This window comes from Porites lutea, chromosome 7 (assembly GCF_958299795.1).
Source record: "Porites lutea chromosome 7, jaPorLute2.1, whole genome shotgun sequence".
Classification (NCBI taxonomy): Eukaryota; Metazoa; Cnidaria; class Anthozoa; order Scleractinia; family Poritidae; genus Porites; species Porites lutea.
In genome coordinates this window covers 21366853-21389044 of record NC_133207.1, presented here as the reverse complement: position 1 = coordinate 21389044, position 22192 = coordinate 21366853, and the positions used below count along the sequence as shown (strand labels likewise).

General features: G+C 38.3%; 1 protein-coding gene across 1 annotated transcript; it reads left to right on the top strand.

Annotated features, from left to right (window-relative positions):
* The first annotated feature begins 17793 nt into the window (after nt 1-17793).
* Nucleotides 17794-20519, top strand: LOC140944132 (tumor necrosis factor-like). The gene is made up of 3 exons (XM_073393255.1): nt 17794-17985; nt 19019-19088; nt 19894-20519. Exons 1-3 carry the CDS (start codon nt 17899-17901, stop codon nt 20259-20261), a joined length of 525 nt encoding a protein of 174 aa, XP_073249356.1. The 5' UTR covers nt 17794-17898; the 3' UTR covers nt 20262-20519.
* The last annotated feature ends 1673 nt before the right edge of the window (nt 20520-22192 follow it).

The window sequence follows — 22192 nt, the reverse complement described above, 5'->3', positions numbered from 1 at the left end:
TCTGTGTGGAGCATTGAGTGAAAGTAAATCAACCTATTGTAAGTAAATTCATCCAATGTACCAATTACAAGGCCTTTTTTTCATTTGTCGGGAAAATCGAAGACGATCAGGGATTCTACTGTTTCTCGAAAGTCCCAGATTTTTTCTGCTGTCTGGGATGGCCGGAAACAAATCAGGTAAATCGGGACGCGTCCCAGAATTTCTGCACTGGTCGGTGCAAACATTACCGACATCAGACATCAAAAGTTTTATAATTTGTACTGTCGGGGACGTCGGGAAACGATGGGTCTAATGTATCAAGTCGTCTATGTTGGTGTGAACAACCGAATCATTACCATGATTCATTTACCTTCAATCACCTACATCTTCAGGTACCATGTACGCAGATGGAATTTGTAACCTGACAGCCGGTGACTTCATCTTAACTTTCTTTCACCTGCAGTTCAGCTATCACAGCTACATTGGAGCGTAATTGATTTTGAAAGTCAAATAATTGTTGCGTCGTATTTTGATTGTGAAGTGCTAATAAATAGTATGGAATTAGCGCTATATAAATGCAGGAAATGTTACTGAGTATCGGGTCACTGCCTGTGTAGGATACTCCGTGCCATCATTCAGTCCTAAATATAATTAGGTGTCCAGCAGGCATTTCGCAGAATCCTTCTTGACCCCTGCAAGGTTCAGTCGTTGTAAAAGTTCCGTGAAAAATGGTATTCCCAACTGTCTTAGCCGCATTTTAAATCCTTTCGAAACTGTTCCTAGTCAACCAATTAAAATTAGGATGACTTAAACTGAACGAAAGTTCCAAATTCGTTTGATTTCTTATTTCAAGGCACAGTAATCAGAGTAATTATCGATCTTCTTTCTTTTCTTGTTAATCATTGTGGTGTCGGATGGGCAGGCAACATCAACTATAATGCACGATTTATCTTCCTTATTTAGGAGCACAATAACGGGCTTGTTGTGTTAAATGTGATGGACTAATTGGATCTTAAAATCCCACGACAGTTTGTACTTCTCAGTATGACAGACTGGATCCGGTTTGTGGTGATACCAGTTTGCAGCATTGTCCTTTCAAAACCACATTTCTCGCTGAGAATTATTGATTATTACTTATCAAAGAAATACCGTTTAGCTCTGGTGGATGTTGTATGGCGGCATTACACCAAGCGGGGAGCGAGCCAAGCCAGTGTTAAAAGGTCCTTTGGGTTAGTTCTACTCCTTTAACTTTCCAATACCTTCCTTAAAATCCTTGCTGTTCCCAAAAAGCCGTTTTCTGCAGGAGACCCGTATTAATTGTAATCCCCAGCTTGTCAAGCCATATATCCAAATGAATCTTTTGCTTACTGCACCGAGTGCACCAACCACTACCGGTACCACTTCCACACGTCTAATCCCCCATGAATTTTCTAATCTCCTTCTTCAGATCTTGGCATTTCTCAACCTTTTCACTCTGCTTTTCATAGACTCTGTGATCCCATGGTGAAGCATTATCCACAATAATTGCCTTGTTACTCTCTTTCTCAACAACGACAACGACAGGTCTTCTGGCCTCAATAATATGGTCACACTGGATGGTCATGTCCCATAATACCTTACATGTACATCTTTCATGTTCCTCTATCCCATCCGGTTAGTGTTCATACCACTTCTCACTTCTGTGCAAGCCATACTTACAGCCAATGGGCCAACTAGCGTGACAACGTTGTCATGTCTTCTCTTGTACTCTTTCTACGCCAAACACTTGCACTCACCAATTATATGATTTAATTATTGTTTCACTATTTTCGCCTCAAAACCTACAAAGCGGGGAGTCCACGGACTTGCCTTTGTTGAACTGAACAAAGTAGTTTGTTCTCACTGCCTATTATTATTAAAATTATTATTATTATTATTATTATTATTATTACAGTTTACAGTTTATTATTACAGTTGACAGTTTTTTTTATTGAAATGAAATATTTTTAATTCGAATAAATTTTTCTTAGTTAAATTAACTCTTTTTAAGCTAAATTAAGTGCTTTTTAAATCGACAGGAATTGTAAACAGTGTTTTTGAATGAATAGTTTTTTCTTTTTTTAAGCGAATTAATTGTAAATAGGATTTTAATAGTTAGCATTGTTATTATTATTATTATTATTATTATAATTACTATTATTATAATTATTATTATTATTACGAGAAGAAGAGGCAGTATGCGGAAAAAGTAATGGAGATCGAACAGGGAACGTTCACTCCCCTAGTTTTCACGACCACAGGTGGAATGGCGGATGAGTATATTAAGTACCACAGCAGACTTGAGGAGCTGATCGCAAATAAAAAGGGAGAAAGTTACTCAAGTGCAATTTCCTGGAAAAGAGCTTAAAGTATCTTTCGCCATCGTAGATCCAGAAGAAGACAGCTAGACTTTGTTGACTCAGAATTTAAAACTCTGGACTGCCTGAAAGAGTTATTGACCGCATCTGAGCAGCAAGGAATGTATTTGCGAAATCGTTATTGACACAGTGATTGTTATTTTTATAATTTATAATAATTCTTAATGTTATATAGTGCTTAATTCTTACTTCGAATATTTCTGAAAATTATGTACATATTTTTTTAAAGTTGGATGAAATTATTATTATTATTATTATTATTATTATTATTATTATTATTATTAACTTTTGATGCTTTTTATAATTGTTATTAGTAGTCTTTAGATAGTCATTTTAGGACAATTCTCTTTCGTACACAAGAAGAATGTACATAGGGTATATATTTTAATATTTCATATTCATGAATCTGTATTATTATTATTATTATTATTATTATTATTATTATTATTATTATTATTATCATTATTACTATAAATTAACGTTTCTTTCACTATTGCCAGTCAGGAAAAAGACAATGCCAATATTTGGAATCTTTAGACGGAAAATTTTCTCTCTGTCTGATTGGTAGGCATTACGAATCAAACGATTTTTCTATATAACAGGGTTTGGTGGGTCACTTGATGCGGTGAAAAAAGTTTCGAAATGAAATTGGAGGTTCCTTATGGTCTCCTCCTTAGACTAGTAGACATGGGATATTTTGAAAATGTTTTACAAAAGACCAGCCCCTGTTAAAAATCTAAGAATTTGCAAAAATCCAGGCTTTGATTTAATGTACTGCTACACCTGCCACGCGGTGTTCACTTGTAAGGCAAAATTCCCATGATAAATTAAGTGAGATTTGTCTCGTAGTCATAATAGGCTACTTGGTCAAAAAAAACTAGGCCTCCGACTATGGTTTACATAAAGAAACGTGGTTTGTTAGCCTCATGTTAAACGGATCAGAGCGAAGCTGAACTGCGCCGATCATGAAAGTGGACCGTCACGTATCGGATTGGTTTCTGCGCAACTGTTCGTGGCAGTCTGAAAAAAAGGTATTCATTATAAGCAGGAGTATTTTTCATGTGGATATTACAAGCCTTCCGATAGTGTGTAGTGCCTAACTCTCGTGCCATTTGCTTGGAACACCAAGGTCAGCGGCAAGTCGCCGGCAAAGACCCTGGGGTCTAGTAACGTCGTTGTTTGGCCGATAGGCCGGGACTTAGGTTGAGGCTGACTCGTTCTCGGTCGCTATTTACGTGCCTTTGGGGTGAGAGGAGATTGGTGTTAGGTTGAAGCGCGCGGGGAATCCCTTCCCATGCCTCTTGCGCGCCCAACCTAACCCCAATCTTCTCTCACTCCTCTCACTTCAAATATACATAACTTTCAGGGCGGAAAAACGTTCTGCGCAAGCTTCTGCGCATCCCTTATCGCAAGCTCAAGGCGAGCTTTTCTGTGTTGACTGTCAGTTTGTTTGTTGCTGGAGTTCTGAGTGAAATGCACGAGGTGCGAACGTTAGCTCCTTGTAAAGCATTTTTATTTGACATGTTTGCTTTTTTTTCGTCGCTTGAAAATTACTTTCGATTCAGAACAACCAATGTTAAAGGAAAAACGGATCATTTCGTCAGTCTGAGGTGGAATAAAAGGTTTTGAACATTTCTTAAGAGGCGAGTATTTTTCTGATAGTGCATCCGATTAATTTATGAGTTGATTTCGCCGGGTTGAATTAAAACCCGCTTGCATTCTAAGTGTGTATTCTGTTATTAGTAGTTACGGTTACTTTTTTTACATGCCCAGATTTATTACCTTTGCAGAACCAGCTTTATCTTTGTCTTCAGTCAAGAACCATATTGCTGTTATAACGCATCAGAGCGAACAAACTTGTGCGCTTATTAAACTTTCTCGGAAATAGAAGGCCAGCAATCTTACTCAAGATCATTTTTCTGTTGCTCAAAGCTTGCTCAAGTAATAATAGTCAGAGTTTTTTTTCATTTTTCATTACATAGTTTTGTTTTCCAGTGCACTGTGAAGGTTTCTGTTCTTTATAAGAATAACTTTCTGTACGCAAATTGTCCTTTTCACTCGCTGTGAAGTAGAGAACCGCCGGCAGTGACTTCAAAACAATTGACTCTTTTTTCTGTATACAATTGCTGCAGCTTACTGAGGCGAGGAAAATAAACCCTCATGTGCAATTTTTTGTATTTTCTAATGATGGCTGAGTCTAATTTGCTTAAACGAAGACCCTCGTCGCATGGACCAGTTAAGCTTATTGAAAATAGCTAAATGGTGAATCATGGCTTGGCTGCCAAGTTGCAACTGATCTTTTGCTTTCAAGATCTTTAGGTAGGTTGTTATCGCACAGAAAATTCATTTCTTCATTGTCAGCGAGAAGTTTTTGAAATAATGTAACTTTAACTTTGTTTGAAGGAAATCTACTTACGCGTAGGTTTTTCACAGATGTTATGCGTGTTCAACTTGACAACACAAAGCAAAATTTATATATCTGCGCGAAGCGAGCAAGGTTAAAAAACTATAGTTGCTTTGAAACCGATTTTTGGGAGGATTTTACTCGATAAAGATTGACCTTTTTTCTGCCAACATGTCAACGCAATAACTTCTACATTGAGGATTTTGTTTATATTTAAGTGATCTGCGAAACTACGAGTGTCCGATCGAGCGAGGGTTTAAAATATCAGCTCGAGTGCGACAAAGTTCAGTGACTTCAAACACATTGTGGGCAAGCGTTAATTTTTTTGGGCAAATCACTGTCCAAAGATATGTTGTTTTTGCGTCCACAGTGGAGCTCCGGACCTTATATATCCAGGAACTTCCTTATATGAACACATTTTGTGAATGCATCTTGAAAAAATCGGACCTACGCATGCACATTTCCAGTACAACGCAAGGAAATTAATGTCGATAAAGTCCGTTTTACTATGAGGTATTCTTCGAGAAAATTAAGTAACTACAAGGTTATAACCACAGCTTGCAACTTTTGAAGACAAATTGCCTGCTCTTTCCAGGTTATGAGTGGAAACATTTTATTTTTAGGCAATAAAATATTTGAAATCCCGCCATTTTTTCAAACCCGGCCAGAGGATCTGGGCAAAAAAAGTTCACGCATGCTCATTACGTTTTTCCGCCCTGAATACATAACTAGCAACGAGGTACGAGTCTGGGACTGAGGCGTTCGAAAGCAAAGGGAAGTTGAAGAGAATTATTGATTAACTCGCATGCTTCCACTTCCCGGCCAGCCTTTTTCTTTCTCCTTAGTCATGAATTGCGTGACGAGCAGTATAAAAAGAAGTGACTTCGGAATGACTTGGCTTCCAAATGCAGCCAGTTCGTGATGCGACCCCTAAATTCCGGGTTGTGGGCACTCAAGAAAAAGGAAGAAAGAAGAAGGTTGAGACCCTTTTTTGATATATCAAAGCGTCTTTCATAGTTTTATTTATTAACTATAAATATTTTTGTTGATTTCAGGGAACTTCCTTGATGTTGCTTTTAGACACTGGCGTTCGGACAAAGACGGAAGTCTGCCAGGTAAAAATGTAAAATTCCCTTGTTTGTTCAGAAAGGTACGGAACAGATAAAACTCAAATAAGGCTGGTGAGATTCCATGTTGGAGAATTTGGGTTGATGTCTCTTTTTTAAATTATACTTTTGGGCTCAAAAAAAAGATTTTTTAAAATCAATTGCTGACTGTGAAAGAAAGTTGATCCCGTAACATGAACGAGATTCGCGTCCTTTGAATACAAATGAAATTGAAAAGGTTGTCATGCTTTGTTGCATAATTGTCAGGGGCACCCAATGAGAATGTAATACAAAACCACTTAAACATAGCATTGTTAAACGTCTTTTAGTATTTAAAAGGTAGATATAAGCGTATTTTTATCCCCTAAAAATTTTTCATCTGTTCGGATTTCCAGGCTGAAAGTCTAGTGATCCGTAAATTATAGGGATCAAAACTTACCTTTTCGATAATTTCAGCCAGAAAAAAGGCTCCCGAAAATTCTAGGTGACCTCTTTAGGGTAAAAATCCGTTAAAAATGAGCAATTATGCCATTTTTTAGATCTTAGAAAATCCTAGGAGAGCGAGGCAAGAAAGAAATTTTACAACAACTGTTCCGAAAGATCTAGATCTCAAATCGTCTTCCGAACAGATATTTTCCGAAAATTGGCGTTGGGTGCCCCTGAATTGTCAGGAGCAATTCTTCACTCGTTTAAAAAGAATCAAGTAACGTTTCCAAAAATTCTCCGTCTTCTTCTCCAATCGCGTTTCACGGTTTCACTGTTCTTATTACGAGAGAACGCCATGCTTCTGACGCGAGGGTACGTTCGAGCCCGGTTCCTTGAAATTCATTCAGCAAATTAGCTAGGATTAAAATAGTCCAAATTTTAATTGAGGTTTTCTTGTCTAAGAACATTATTGAGCCTAATTACTTGGCGATGAAGTTATGGTAAAACAAAGAAAAGTAAAATACAAGAATGAGGCCTTGTTAGAGGAGGGGAAGTACGTATGTCTCTACCATGTCCCTATCGGTATTTTTAATTTGTATTTTGAATGCGTTTTGTGAAGTTGCGCAAAGAAAACAAAAGCGAGTTGTTTGTCTTATGGCTAATCAGTGATCACTTTACTATCCCGCTTTCGCGAATGGCTTCGAAAGATCAACGACATAAGTAACTGATAGTAATAAAACATTTCAATACCTGGTTTATTAATAACGTATTCAGTGTAATTTCACGATCCCTTCTAAACCCCAAACTACATCACAAAGTGAAAATTCTAATTTAATTCTCAACACGAAAGAAACTTGTCGCATTTCAATGTAAATAAAGTGTGTCGGTTCAGCTTTTTATTCCCGTCGCAGCAAAATTTCGGGATCCCAACATTCAATTGATTTTAACTAGTGTCTCGAAGGTTTCCCTAGTTTTTAGAGGAGTTCATTTTCGTACGAGTTTCAAGCGCTTTGTAGCCAGCGAAGTTGGGCCGCACTGGACAGTAATTAAAGTGCGTCTTTGACTTGACATGTCTATTCTCTAATAAGGAACAATAAGACCAGTTGTATGCGAAAAATGAGAAACGTTTTGCAGAAGCAAACTCAAGAAGTCCGGAGCAGTTTTAACTTCGAGCTTCCTCTGAACGGTCCAGCGAAAAAAATTCATAACCAAAACAACTTCTTTTTCAGCCGGAAAGGAAAAAAATATATAAAATATATCTACCTGGAGTTTTGAAAACCGGGTTGCCTGAAATCTTAAGTCAAGTCCAGCACATTGCAGGCAATCTTTTAAAACTTAATTTGCTTAAAGCCCTGATACTTTTAGTGTAAAAATAACAATCTCGCTCTTCAGGACTAACCACCCTCACCTCTTAACCATGGGCTTCAAATAACTTCCTGGAAGTGACAGAAATCAGTGCAAATTCCAGAAAATTTGCACGAGGGGGGCAACAGTCCGTCCCGTAGGGACGGGCTGTTGCCCCCGTTGGCCCAGATAATATTTTTTGAGGGGGGCTTCCGTCAAACTAAGTGTCATGTTGTTGCACAGACACAGGGCTATCATCTGGTATGCATTTGGGGTAGCCTGGTTAAATTCCAGGGGGGTGGGGTTGTTGTAAAGACTATGCTTTGTGCTAGAGTGCAGATTCGCTGGGTTTTTGTACCTGGGCTTACCCCTGTCTTTCAAAGCTCAATGTCTCCCTCAAATTAAGGGGGGGTTGTGTCTGGCTGGGTGTCATGTTGTTGCACAGACACAGGGCTATCATCTGGTATGCATTTGGGGTAGCCTGGTTAAATTCCAGGGGGGTGGGGTTGTTGTAAAGACTATGCTTTGTGCTAGAGGGCGGATTTGCTGAGTTTTTGTACCGGGGCTACCCCTGTCTTTCAAAGGTCAATGTCTCACTCAAATTAAGGGGGGGTTGTGTCTGGCTGGGTGCCATGTTGTTGCACAGACACGGGGCTATCGTCTGGTATGCATTTGGGGTAGCCTGGTTAAATTCCAGGGGAGTGGGCTTGTTGTAAAGTTTGATGTGTTTTTGCACTCTTATGCAGTTTGTTTGTGCTGTTTGCATGCAAGCAATGACCCACCCTGTTGATAATGTTCCTAGTCAGCAAGCAGTTGAACTGCTGGTTTTAGGACTTGGTATTGTTGAGCAGTGTTGGCTTAGATTGTTTTTGGGAGACCAGCTTCAATTAAAAATGGGGTGAACTGGGGAATTGGCTTTGCAATCGGTGACACCGACACTAAAAATTGCTTCTTAAAATGCCTTATTTTCCAGATTAATGAGGAAAACTTCACTTTTGTTACTTTCAAGACAGATGATTCTATCAAATGGAAGCTCATGTATTCAATAATTTCTTTTTGAGGTGAGATTTTACTTTTCAAGTAACAAGGGCCATCAAATTAACAATCAGTGTGAGAGACTGACATTTTTTAGTAGCCCGGTTTTCAAAAAACCAGGTATATATATAAACTTAAATAACTATGAATTAGGAACTAAGTAAACTTCCATTTATGGTAATTTTCAACAAATAAAATTAACTTACAAAAATTGTCTTCCTTTTCTGACGTTTTCTTTTTGCAGAGGTTAGGTTCGAAAATCAACAAATCCTAGCGATTTCTTGACTTTTTTCACAATGCCGAACTAACTTCACTTTAAGCCCTAGTTTATTAGCTCGCTATTGATTTAAGAGCTCATTGATAAAATAGTTGGTACGCTGTCTGCTTTTATCTGATGTAAATGGCTTACGCAACGAAATTCACTCAATATAGTTCACGAGACACAACGACAAATGCTGGAATTAGCTTCACTTATCTCGCCATGTGTTTTTGGTTTCCTAGTTTTTGTGTAGTTTTGGCTTATAGTTAACTCGTGCCTCACTGTTTGGCTTGGCCGTGGAGTGTCGTGTCTCCCTCATGAAAGCGAAGCCAGTCGATCGGAGGCCGGTGACTCTCGACTCTCCTGCTATAGACAAACGCCAGTTTAAAATTACTGAGATCCTATTTCTAAAAAATGAAATTTTAAAAAAAATGGCACCTGTGATTTCACAATTCAAAAACAAACCCAATTGCTTGACTCTCATGCGAAGGAGTTTTCTCAATCGTCGTCAGAAAAGTAGAAATTTTGGTTTACAATGACTGTTCCTCAGCTACCGCTTATCTCGGATCCCACAGAAAATAGAAAACAAACAAAGACATTGAGTTTTAGTAAAGTTTCCATTTTGCCGTAGAAAGTGATGTGTAAATTGTTACATGATAACAAGGCTTAAAATAGCGTCTAAATTAATAGGACCATTGAATTTTATTTCATACTTCAACGCGAATTTTTCGATCAAAGATCAAAAAAATAAACCCAAATCTTTACGTTTCCTTTATCATAAGGAAAGCGCACGAAAAAGCACTGGATTCAGCTTATTACATGTTATTTGTAAATAGGATCATACGTCTGTGTTATAATGAAAGCCATCAAAGGAATCTGTTTTCATTTTTTTTTTGTCTAGATTTAAAAGCCTAACGCAGGGTCGTCACAATATAGAGCGTAAGATATACCATATACGGTTTAGACTTTTACGGTTATTAAAGTTTGGCCGTGAAGTTACAAGTAAGAGAAGAATTAAAGTGATCATTGGACTAAAATAGAATAAATCTGATTAAGTTTCAGACAATGCTTTTGTCTTAAAAAACCACTGTGTTATTTAATTCCACTGGTAGCTAATATCTGATTGATTACTACATCGTAGAAATTCCTTAAATATGTAACTTATTTCAGAAGGGAGTATTCACTGACAAAAAAAGTCACGTTTGCAAATTGATACAAAATAAAGACACAAAGGAATCATCTTTAGTTAGTGCATGGGAAAAAGAAGAATAACCGTGCGATCTAGTTAGGACCAGCTAAAAGTTGAACCGAAAGTAAAAGGCCTTTCTTTATAAAAACGTTTAGTTTAGGCTTGACCTAGAAACAGTTGTTATAGGCAGTAATAGTCGCTGGAAGTGAAAACCCATAATATTAAAAATTCTGAGACACGCACGAAATTCAAGTCCAGTTTTATGAATAATATATGAATGCCTCGTCATGAGTTATTGCATCATTCCTTGGTGAAAAATTCTTGTTTTTCTACTCTTCTTAAAAAAAGTAAACAAAATAGATAGTATGAATCATCAGCCTACAGTCCGCGGCTTCATTCTCTGATCACTTTTCATAGGGTTAATATATCCAGGAGCTGCCGGTCGAGGTCATGAAGCTCGTTGTTATCATTGTCACTTCGGTTTATGCCAACTTATGTTTCTGTGCAGCGGGAAATACTTCAGGAAATCGAGTAAGATGATCCACCGGTCTCTAAATCCTTACATCGTCCGTGTGGTAGCATTTGCTTCTCCTTTAATATCGATAGATAAAAAGCCAATCGCACACCAAAAAAGTCCCAAAATATTTTAGAGTTGATAGCTTACTTGGTTTTATTTCAAAAATTAATATGACTGTTAAAGGAAAAAGAGAACGTTTGTTGAAGCAAATCCCTAGAGGTAACAAAATGTTTTCAAAATCCTCTTGCATAGAACTCCTTAATTTTCCTACTTTTTCTTAATCAACAGAAAATTTGCGCAGATTCTAAGCAGCCAATCAACATCAATGTTTACGGAAAGGGAAGCCAGAAGGTAACATACAACCATTTTCCTTAGATACCACTTGTAGTATAGTAACTCTTGTAAATACTCCAATATCTGCATAACATGTCACGCGTGTGTATCATGTATTTTTAGGGTGAAAAGGGTTCGAAAGGAGACACGGGATCCAAAGGGAACAACGGAAGTCCTTGCCAATGTTCTTTACAGGTAAAAGCAACAGTCTAATAATTAACATTATTATCGTGAAGTTATTATAAACCTTTACACCTGGAAGAGCCGCGTTAAGCAACTTGTAGCAGTAAAAAAAAAAACATTGAAAAACAAAACAAAACCGAAAAGAATAGACATGAAGAAAATTTCTGAAAACTTTTTCGGGTTAACAGAACAAATCAAAGTAGGAACTCTTGAGTATATCAGTAAACAACGTTCTTACTTTGTGTCTTACCTTTAGTTATAAATTATTTTGCCTCAAATACGTACCACTTATATTATTCTTTGTTTTACAGAATCCAAACAAGCCATTTGCTCACATCGAATCTGTAAACAGAGGACGATTGACCTATCAACCCAACCAAAGTATCATGCTTTTTTACTATCTCCTGCACCGTTAACCATACACTTGACTTTCGAGTCTGTCAATGCTCAAATAACGTCGAATCAGATTTCTTGAATTGCTTCATGTGTAATGCGATGATTAAACTGTGAAGCATATTAAGAAGACAGATCATAAGAGTTTAGACTGTAATTCAAGGACTGCCGACCGAAACTCATTCGTCCATTTGTTTCTTTCAAAGTGGACTGCCGAATATGATGTGCCATAAACATCACCCCTGAGTTACAACATGACAGGAGTCAGTGTAAATCACCCAAAATTAACACCAATTTTCTTTTTACCCTATAGTGATCAAAGACTGGTCTCTTACTGCCCCGTACAGCCATCTTGCTGGAGGGATGAAGTACCATGATGGAAAACTGACTGTGCCTACCACTGGACGGTACTATGTCTATCTGCAGGTCTTCTATCACAATAATGGAAGGGTCTATATTAGAGTGAACAGAAAAGCCGTGACCATGGCTCAAGCCCCTTCGCCGGGAAAAGGTGACCACGGTACCGCGTATGCAGGTGGTGTTTTTAACCTGAAATCTGGTGACGTCATCACAATTATTTCGGGTTCCAACTGCAAAATTTACATGTCCACCATTCATACCTACTTTGGCGCGTATCTAATTTAAGAATCTGATTATAATTGCGTTGCAATGTTGCAATTGCACCATAACCTCGTGAATTAAGGCTTTAAATTTTAATTTGGAAAAAGTGCAAACTTACCATGTTTAAGAACTTTAAAAAGGTTTCTAGGTTTAAAAAGCTTTTTCGTCGTAGTGGCTGTACTGCAACCGGCCGCATAAAAATATAGGTCATTACAACTCGCTTACATTAACACAGTAAGTAGTGTTTTGAGAGCGACATCTGTAATGGGATATTTTAAGGTTGAAATAAATGCAAGGATGATGCTAAATCTGTGTGGATCATTGAGCGAAACTAAAGCAAAAACAAAGGGTGTTGGGGACTGCATCAAATTCGTTCCTTTCATAAATACCGTAAAATTCCGAAAATAAGCCCCTCCATGTATAAGCCCCTCCAAATATAAGCCTCCCAATCCGGTAACGCAAAAAACCCTCCGTTAAATCGCCCCTCGAAATATAAGCCCCCCGGGGTCTTGTACTTGGAAAATTGCCCTCAAATACGAAGCAAAGCAAAGCAAAAATGGTAAATTTACTACCAACTATAAGGCTAGCCCATTCGATTTTGAAACGCAAATTTCCCTCCGTAGAAAAGCCCCTCTGAATATAAGCCCCTCCAAAAATAAGCCTCTCAAAAAGGGCCTTTGAAAAATATAAGCCCCGGGGCTTATTTTCGGAATTTTACGGTAAATAATTGCAATGGAATTGTTTTCTGATGTAAGTATAAAAATGATGGTGAGCAGATGTTTACATGAGAAAATGCAAGGGGTGACAGGCCGCACATCTATACCAGCGTGAAACCTTGTGTAAACCTTTTTATATTTAAGCTCTAACGAGCATGTCCTTTAGGGATTTTCCTTTCCGTTTTTTTAAAACTTACATCACCCAACTATCAAATTCACGGCCGAAATATCTGACACTGAGACTGTGTTTTTAGACACGATTGTATACAAAGGCACAAGATTCAAGGAAAAATCTATCCTTGATGTAAAGACACATTTTAAAAAAACGGAAACCTTCCAGTACACACATTTCACCTCTTGTCACCCGCCGAGTGTTAAAAAAGGATTTGTCAAAGGAGAAGCCTTGAGAATCCTACGAACAAACTCCTCAAAATCTACGTTTGAGGAAAATATTTCAAATTTCAAAATACGCTTGATTGACAGAGGCTACCCACAAACTATGATAGAAAACCTTCTATCAGATATAAAGTTCACAGAGAGGGAGTCTGCTCTCCTGAAACACAACAACAAAGAGGAAAAAGAAATATTGCCTTTTGTGACACAGTACCAGCCCTCAGTGTCTGCTTTAAAAGAAGTTTTAATGAAAAACTGGAATCTTATACAAAACCAACCGTTACTTGGCCAAATTTTCAAAGAACCACCTATCATTTCCTACAAGAAAGGAAAATCCCTAAAGGACATGCTCGTTAGAGCTAAAATATAAAAAGGTTTACACAAGGTTTCACGCCGGTATAGATGTGCGGCCTGTCACCCCTTGCATTTTCTCATGCATCAAATGGTTTGCAGAGGGTGAAATATTTAAATATTTTTCAATTTTGATCAAAATCAGAGTGCTAGTAAGAAAAATATGTGTTCCAGTAAAATTACAGTGTTTGTATGGGCCAAAAATATGATCCTGCAGTTATTTGTTGTTATCCTTAATGCTCACTCGAGGTTTCGGGTTCAAATTCACTTTCCATACAATAAAATACACAAGATAGGTGGCACGAGATGACATCTCAGCCGCCAACACTCCATTCCAACACCACTTTTTCCACAAAATTCTAACTCCAACGGGTAAATAAACACGCTAGGCTCGTAGAAATAGGACTGCCTCAGATGTGGAAACCAATAAAGCTTCTCCAGTTAGCGAAATGAATCCAGCAGACTTCGTGAAACACGAAGAAGAGATTCAAAAAGTGGCCAATTCTACTTGCCCCGAAGGGGTCGGGCCAAACTGTAGATCACTGAACAAAATCAACTCCATCCTGGGCTCCCTGGGTAGCTTACTAGTTATTACTTGCCTAAAGTAAACCTCCCCCGAAGGTAACATCTGCTCGAGGGCAACTATATGCACGTGCCAATTTGATGTTTTGCTAATCTATTATACTTGAAACTGCCCTCAGCCCTCTTGCGTTAATCCTCTCAAACTTATCTTTATCCTACTTCCAACAAAAGTGCCACTTAAACACGCAGTTTGCTTAGTGTGTAAGGTGGAGGAGGACAACAGCTTTATGTATTTGAAGTTTAGCCCGGATCGGTATGAGCTTAATACGGTAGCGCATCTGCCGACTCCACCCCGCGAACTTGCCCTTTTGCACGCAGCTGATGTGTGCTCAGAGAAGGCCAGTTTTCCATCAATAGTGACACCTAATCCGTCAGATATTAAGTAGCTGGTATTGGCCTTCCGTCTGGGTGGTGAGTGTGATCAGTATAGAATAAACATCATTCACGATACCCGCCATATTTGCACGCGCTCTAGGATCGATGGGATATTATTAAAAAGCTATCACGTGGTATTTCAGGGGGCAAACATTAGATAAAATTTGCCAATACCAGTAAACGCGACCGAGTTTGTTTATTCTATCAAAACGGGACGACGATTTCATGGTCATGCAAAATGTACATATCGAGTTTTGGCAAGATTTACGTCATTACTGTTTGCCATGAGAACATCTAAGGTCGCTACTGCATACAAAAAAGTAACAATGATCACTTCCACCCATATTTTGACATTATCGTCTTTAAGATGAAAAGGTCTTCATTTCCTGTTGTCTAGAATAAACAAACTCGACCGCGATTTCTTCCATTGACATATTTATCACTGTCTTGTTTGCCTCCTGAGAAACCACGTGATATTGTTCATATCCCATCAGTTCCGCAGTTAAGCGAGTGCAAAGATGGCGGGTGTCGTGAAAAAGGTCTATTGCTGCAGTCGTTGCTGAGACGTCATTTCGCGGGGGAACCAGGGGTGCCGCCGCTAAATGTCGGATCTTTTCTCAGGCTATAAGAATTACTGCGCAAAAATTACATTTATCATAATGAAATCCAATTCCAAATCCTGACTTGTTACTTACATTTTACTTTATCCCCAGAAAGAAATGTTTAAAACTCAATTAGAAAGCCAAAATGATAATAGAGAGAAGAGGAAAAAAAAGAGAATACGAGGTTAGGTGATTTCTTTTTCTCGTTCATAAGTTTAGGTTAGTCACTTATTCAGTGTTCTGTCAGCTTGAACACGTGAATCGTAGAATGTTCCGCTTACTAAAGTTTGACCATAGACGGTTACTTGCACAACAAGAAAGCAGTCATTATACTAAAATATAACAAGAATCGCCAAAAGGCGAGTTTACCGGGGCTGCCAATTTTCCTGGGGGAGGGGGTGGCTGCACACTTAGGCCACCAGGCTCGTCGCTGGCCATTGCGTCACGTAGCATAATATGATATTATCATGTGAGACTTAAACAGTTTAATACTCATTTGAACATTGTACTTTTTTGGAAGACTTTCGTAACAAGAAAAATGAGTGCCATTGTCGGGTCGGGGCCGTATAGTCCCTCATCAAATTCCACCATTATGAATAAAAATAAGCAAGTGAACCATTCTAAGCAGGAAACAATAAGCGTTATTTTCACGCACTCCTCCCCTAATCCCTCTGCTCCCCAGTATATAGTGTTATTTGACCTAACCGGAAATTCCAAAACTATAGTTGTCGTTATCAAAACGCTGTTAATAACAAGCAGTACATTTCTCAATTCTGGTTCTTAAAACTAACAAAGCAAATTAACTTTAAGTTTTGTTTTTGGCTGACATTGCGTTATAAAGCCTTTCTCACTGTCCTACTGAACATATATAATATTTTTTGCACTTGGTGATCTACAATGAGCACATTCCACAGGACATTCCTTTCCGTGTAAGAAATGACTTTTCACACGCTGAGCAAGAATCGCAATAAGATAAAAAGACACATTGGCCGTCACATTTTAAACGATTTAAACTTCAACATAAAGAAAAAAAAACTTAAAAGCGACCCATCCTACCATCTTTCAAAAAATGGCACTGATAAAAAGTGCCAATGACAGCTTGAGAGAAATCTTTACTCAGTGGGTGTACTGACACACACACTCCAGCCACAAACACAGAGAGATTTGTAATCACGTTTTGGAAGGGAAAAAATCATGCAAAGGTTTAAACTTCAACAAATAATGAAGAAAAACCCCACAAGGTACTCATCGTAGAATCTTTTGAAGGAGACGATGAAAAAGCGCAGTACATCAAACACGTCTTCATTTTATAATGGCTGCCTTCGCTTAACATGGGTAAGTACTTCATGTTAAGCCATCATAAGGTCAAAGGTTAATTGTCCGTTTTCACGACATAAATCCCGGCGAAGGAACTCTCTTACATTAACCTTATAGATATTGTTCTGAAGTAGTGTAAAGATTAGATGAGGCGGACGGTGTAGCCCCACTGCGACTTCCCAGAAATACCCCCTGAGAAAAAAATGAAACTCATTTTATAAACTGGGCTCGCAACAGGCAGCCCAGTTAATAAGGTTTCAGATTCAGATTACTGTTGTGAAGTATTTTCTATATTGTTATGAAGATTGGTGTCATTTGTGTCGACAGGTTTTTGAAAGTTAAAACCCTTTTAATGAGTTTGTTAACATAATTGTTATCTATGTCCTGAATGTTGTGTCACGCGTTATTTAGCTTATTTCATGTTTGTACTTGTAAGTTTAAGTCGTTTGGATTTTGAATACTAACCTTTTAATGGGTTTGTCAACATGAGTGTCTTTTTATCTCGTGATTTAAATAATATAAACTGGATGCTAGGCCTTGAAGTAGCCATGGGGGTCGGGATTATAGCAGACCTTTGCAATTATTGTTACCTACATCAAGGTTCCTGTTTTGGTCCAACCTGAAGTGTGCATGGTTTTAATAATTATGCTTTCATTGGTTTTCTTGTACGTGACATGATTAACCTTATGAGTTCAGTCTTGTTTAGCTTACTAAGCCTCTTTGGTGATCAACAGGATGTGAAAGTCACTATAAAGGCGTTTGAAACCGGCTCTCGTGGTAAGCAAGCCCAAACTTGTTTTTCACTTTGCTCGGTTTCCTTTGTCCTTTTGTCCTGGAACTGAGATTAAGAACTCAAAATTATTAATAGTAAGATACAAAAGGCAACAGCTTTTAAAGCATTGTGTTTCACTTCTGATTAAACTAAGATGGCCCAAGGACAAAAGTGGCTAGGTTTGTTTTGATATTTAACAGACTTTCCTTAGTTATTTTTGAGCTAGTTGCGTTTTTCCTTATTTTTCATTGCTTGGGATTATAGCTGACCTTGATTGCTATCTACATCAGAGTTCCTGTTTTGGTTTATGTTCCAGCTCTGAACTTTGGTTGTCAGGTTTTTATTGGTTTCTTGTTCTTGACATGGCCTTTTATAAGTTTTTCTTCACCCACTTTGGTAATCAACAGAATGTGCATAAAAATCACGAGGAAATGCGTTCGTGACTCTCGTGTTCAGCAAGCCCGAACGCATCTATATTTTAGTTATTAAAATTGCCAATTTTTGGCTCAGTTTTTCAGTATTAACGATTACGTTGAGCTGTTAAGTTAAACTTAGTCTGAACTGCTAAACTTTTCACAAAGTTAATATCTAAGAGTTGCAAGATCATGAAGTTCTTGGTTATCATTGTCGCTTCGGTTTGTGCCAACCTGAATTTTTGCCAAGCAGTAACCGTTTCAGGAAATCATGATCAAGTAGGACGATCTACCACTTCCTAACTTTTCAATTATTAACTCAACTCAATTCTCTTACTTTATTATTATTGTTTTTTCTTTCATTTTATCTATAATATAGTTTGTTTGCTAGCATTTGTTTGTCCTTTTAATTCCCAAAGCAGTTGAAAAACGACCATACGCTCGAACAGTCCCAAAATTTTATTTTGTACTTAGTATTTGTGTTGAAAAGCTTACTTCGTTAAACTTGTTACGTAAGGGACTCGCTTTACTCCAAATACCGATAGCTGTAGTACATAAAATAGTGTTATTGGGCAAATGTGATACCGAAATGACTTTCAATCTGGAACGAGTTCATTCCATCTCCATATATTTCTCTATTTCTCTGTATTTGTTGACATGATAGCGAAACGACATTTCGTTCCCATACAAGCCACTCCGGAAATTCTCGTTCTGGTGAGAAATTTCATTATGGTATAATGTAAACGGAAAACGAAAATCGTTCCGGATTGAAAATCGCAAAACGTGTGGTAGATATGGTGAATAGGGAATGAGTATCTATCGCACCATATAAGGGAATCCAAGACAGTTTTGGATTCTGGATTCCACGCAGTGGATTCCGGATACCAGTATCCATTTCCAGTCTTTTTCAGTAAAAGTTGGATTCTGGATTTCAATCGTTAGAAGGATTCCGGATTCTTTGAGCTGTATTTCGGATCCCAAAGCCCAAGATTCCGGATGCCAAAAGCAAAATTTTCTGTGCTTCCAGATTCCACAGGCAAAAATTTCACGGATTCCGATATCTAATCTGAGGCGAAAACCACGCGAGCGAGAACGCCTTAGGCCGAGCCGTTCGATTTTGATGTGAATCCAGTGCGAACTTCAGTTGTTTAGAGATAACACGTGGCTTCCACAAAAACTTTGTAGAGAGAGCAGTAAACATGGTTCCTTATATAGGTGGGATACTAAGTGAAAAATAGACTCTTGTAAACTTAAAAAAAAATAGCATACTATTGAGAAAATTATTACAAAATTATTGCTCTTTCTTTTACAGAATTCAAACAAGCCATCTGCTCACATCGAAGCAGTAAGCAGAGGAGAACTGACCTATCAAGCCAACCAACGTATATGCGTTCATTACCTTCCACTACACCGCTAACTCTCCACTTGTCATTAACCATCTGACACATCGTGTCTGCCAATGGTCTAATAACGTAGAATCAGATGTCATAAATTGTCTCTTGTATAAAAAAGGGCTTATTCTAATTTTTGCCAACGTATCATTCGCAAGACACGAACGTATTAGTAGTACTAGTTTTGCTCATTATGTATTCAAATACTGCAATTAAGCTTAAATTCTCGAAAAACGCTCTCACGGTGCTACAGGTTAAAAATGCCCCCTATTTCGCCTTCAAAGAAGACAACTTAAACAGCTAATATGCAAATACTTCATTTAAACACAAAAATTATTAAAATTATAAATATCCTATACATCATCTCAAACGATTTCCGCCATTTTTCCATCACAAACATAAAACTTCTAAATAACGTTACTTTGAGTTCAAAACTACTGTCTGAAATAAATGTTCAAAACACGAACCCGTGGAACACACCGCGAAGATAAGGTAAATAAGAAACCATAACGAAACAGCAGCATTTGCTGTCATAAAAGGACAGCAACAAACAGCAGCCTCCGCCGATGAACCACAGTCCGTCAACGAGACTTTTCTGGTTCGTTCTCATAAGAACTTTGCGCTGAGTGTGCTGATTGGCTAGTTTGTATTGCCTACTGTATTTCCCTGCTCTGTACTGATCTTCAGTCGAGTTGTCCTATTCTTTTTAAAATGGATTATCATAGATTCCCTTTTTCAGAATTAAAGGAAATTTAATCACCCAGGATTAACATCCTTTTTCCTTTTCACCCTATAGTGATTAAAGACTGGAATGCAAATGCCACGAACAGCCATCTTGCTGGAGGGATGAAGTACCACGATGGAAAACTGACTGTGCCTACCACTGGACGGTACTATATCTACCTGCAGATCTACTATCACAGCACTGGAAGGATCCAAGTGAGAGTGAACGGCCGTGTACGAACAATGATTCAGATCCCTGTCCCAGATAAAGGTGTCCACGGTACCGCGTACGCAGGAGGGATTTTCAACCTGATTGCTGGTGACGTCATTACGATTTATTCAACCCGAAACAACTGCAAAATTTACATGTCGACCGTTCACACCTACTTTGGCGCGTATTTGATTGAAGAAAAGATGACAAATGCCCTAAACACCTCATGAATCAAACTGGTAAACCAGATTTAATAACAAATTCAACGTGTTTGAAAAGAGCCTTTCATTCAAAATCATCCTTGGTCATTAACATTGATTCAAAAACTTCTCTTAGCAATTTAATCAAGTTTACGCCGCTGTAATTGAAACCTTATCAGTCTATAAGGTCTATTAGGCTTGTTTACTTAACTAGAATGCGCTGTTTTGTAGAAGACATTTGTAATGGATATCTTAAGGCTGAAATAAATTAAAGAGTGGTGCTTATAATCTGTGTGGAGCATGGCGTAAAAGTAAATCAACCTATTGTAAGTAAATTCATCCAATGTATCAATTTGAAGGCCTGGTTTTCATTTGTCGGGAAAATCGAAGACGATCAGGGACTTTACCTTTTCTCGAAAGTCCCAGACTTTGTCTGCTGTCTGGGATGGCCGGAAACAAATCAGGTAAATCTGGACGCGTCCCAGTTTTTCTGCGCTGGTCGGCGCAAACATTACCGACATCAGACATCAAAAGTTTTAAAATTTGTACTGTCGGAGACGTCGGGGAACGATGGATCTAATGTATCAAGTTGTCTATGTTGGTGTGAACAACCGAATCATTACCATGATTCATTTGCCTTCAATGACCTACATCTTCAGGTACCATGTACGCATGCAGATGGAATTTTTAACCTGACAGCCGGTGACTTCATCTTACCTTTCTTTCACCTGTTCAGCTACATTGGAGCGTAATTGATTTTGAAAGTCAAATAATTGTTGGGTCGCATTTTGATTGTGAGGTGCTAATAAATTGTACGGAATTAGCGTTATATAAACTGCAGGAAATGTGACTGAGTATCGGGTCACAGCCTGTGTAGTATACTCCGTACCATCATTCCGTCCTAAATATAATTAAGTGTCCAGCAGGCATTTCGCAACCCCAGCAAGGTTATTCGTTGTAAAAGTTCCATGAAATATGGTATTCCCAACTGTCTTAGCCGCATTTTAAATCCTTTCGAAACTGTACCTAGTCAACCAGTTAAAATTAGGATGACTTAAACTGAACGAAAGTTCCAAATTCGTTTGATTTCCTATTTCAAGGCACAGTAATTATCGGTCTTCTCTCTTTTCTTGCTAATTATTCTGGTGTCGGATGAGCAGGCAACGTCAACTATAATGCACGATTTATCTTCCTTATTTAGGAGCACAATATCGGTGTTGTTGTGTTCAATGTGATGGTCTAATTGGACCTTAAAATCCCACGACAGTTTGTACTTCTGGCAGTATGACAGACTGGATCCGGTTTGTGGTGATACTAGTTTACATCAGTGTCCTTTCAAAACCACATTTCTTGCTGAGAATTATTGATTATTATTATCAAAGAAATGCCGTTTAGCTCTGGTGGATGTTGTATGGCGACACAGTTACACCCAGCGGGGAGCGAGCCAAGCCAATGTTAAAAGGTCCTTTGGGTTAGTTATCCTCCTTTAACTTTCCAATACCTTCCTGAAAATCCTTGCTGTTCCCAAAAAGCCGTTTTCTGCAGGAGACCCGTATTAATTGTAATCCCCAGCTTGTCAAGCCATGTATCCAATCTTTTGCTCACTGCACCGAGTGCACCAACCACTACCGGTACCACTTCCACACGTCTAATACCCCATGAATTTTCTAATCTCCCTCTTCAAATCTTGGTATTTCTCAACCTTTTCACTCTCCTTTTCATAGACTCTGTGATCCCATGGTGAAGCAATATCCACAATAATTGCCTTGTTACTCTCTTTCTCAATAACAACAATGACAGGTCTTCTGGCCTCAATAATATGGTCAAATTGGATGGTCACGTCCCACAATACCTTACATGTACATGTTTCATTTTCCTCTATCCCAACCGGTTGTATTCATACCACTTCTCACTTCTGTGCAAGCCATACTTACAGCCAATGGGCCAGCTAGCCTGGCAAC

Bases quoted from the DNA above. Each gene is read 5' to 3' on its own strand.
- LOC140944132 (XM_073393255.1), top strand. From the start codon at position 17,899: ATGAAGTTCTTGGTTATCATTGTCGCTTCGGTTTGTGCCAACCTGAAT. The intron at 17,986-19,018 runs GTAGGACGATCT...TTTCTTTTACAG, and splicing joins TTTCAGGAAATCATGATCAA to AATTCAAACAAGCCATCTGC. The intron at 19,089-19,893 runs GTATATGCGTTC...TTCACCCTATAG, and splicing joins GACCTATCAAGCCAACCAAC to TGATTAAAGACTGGAATGCA.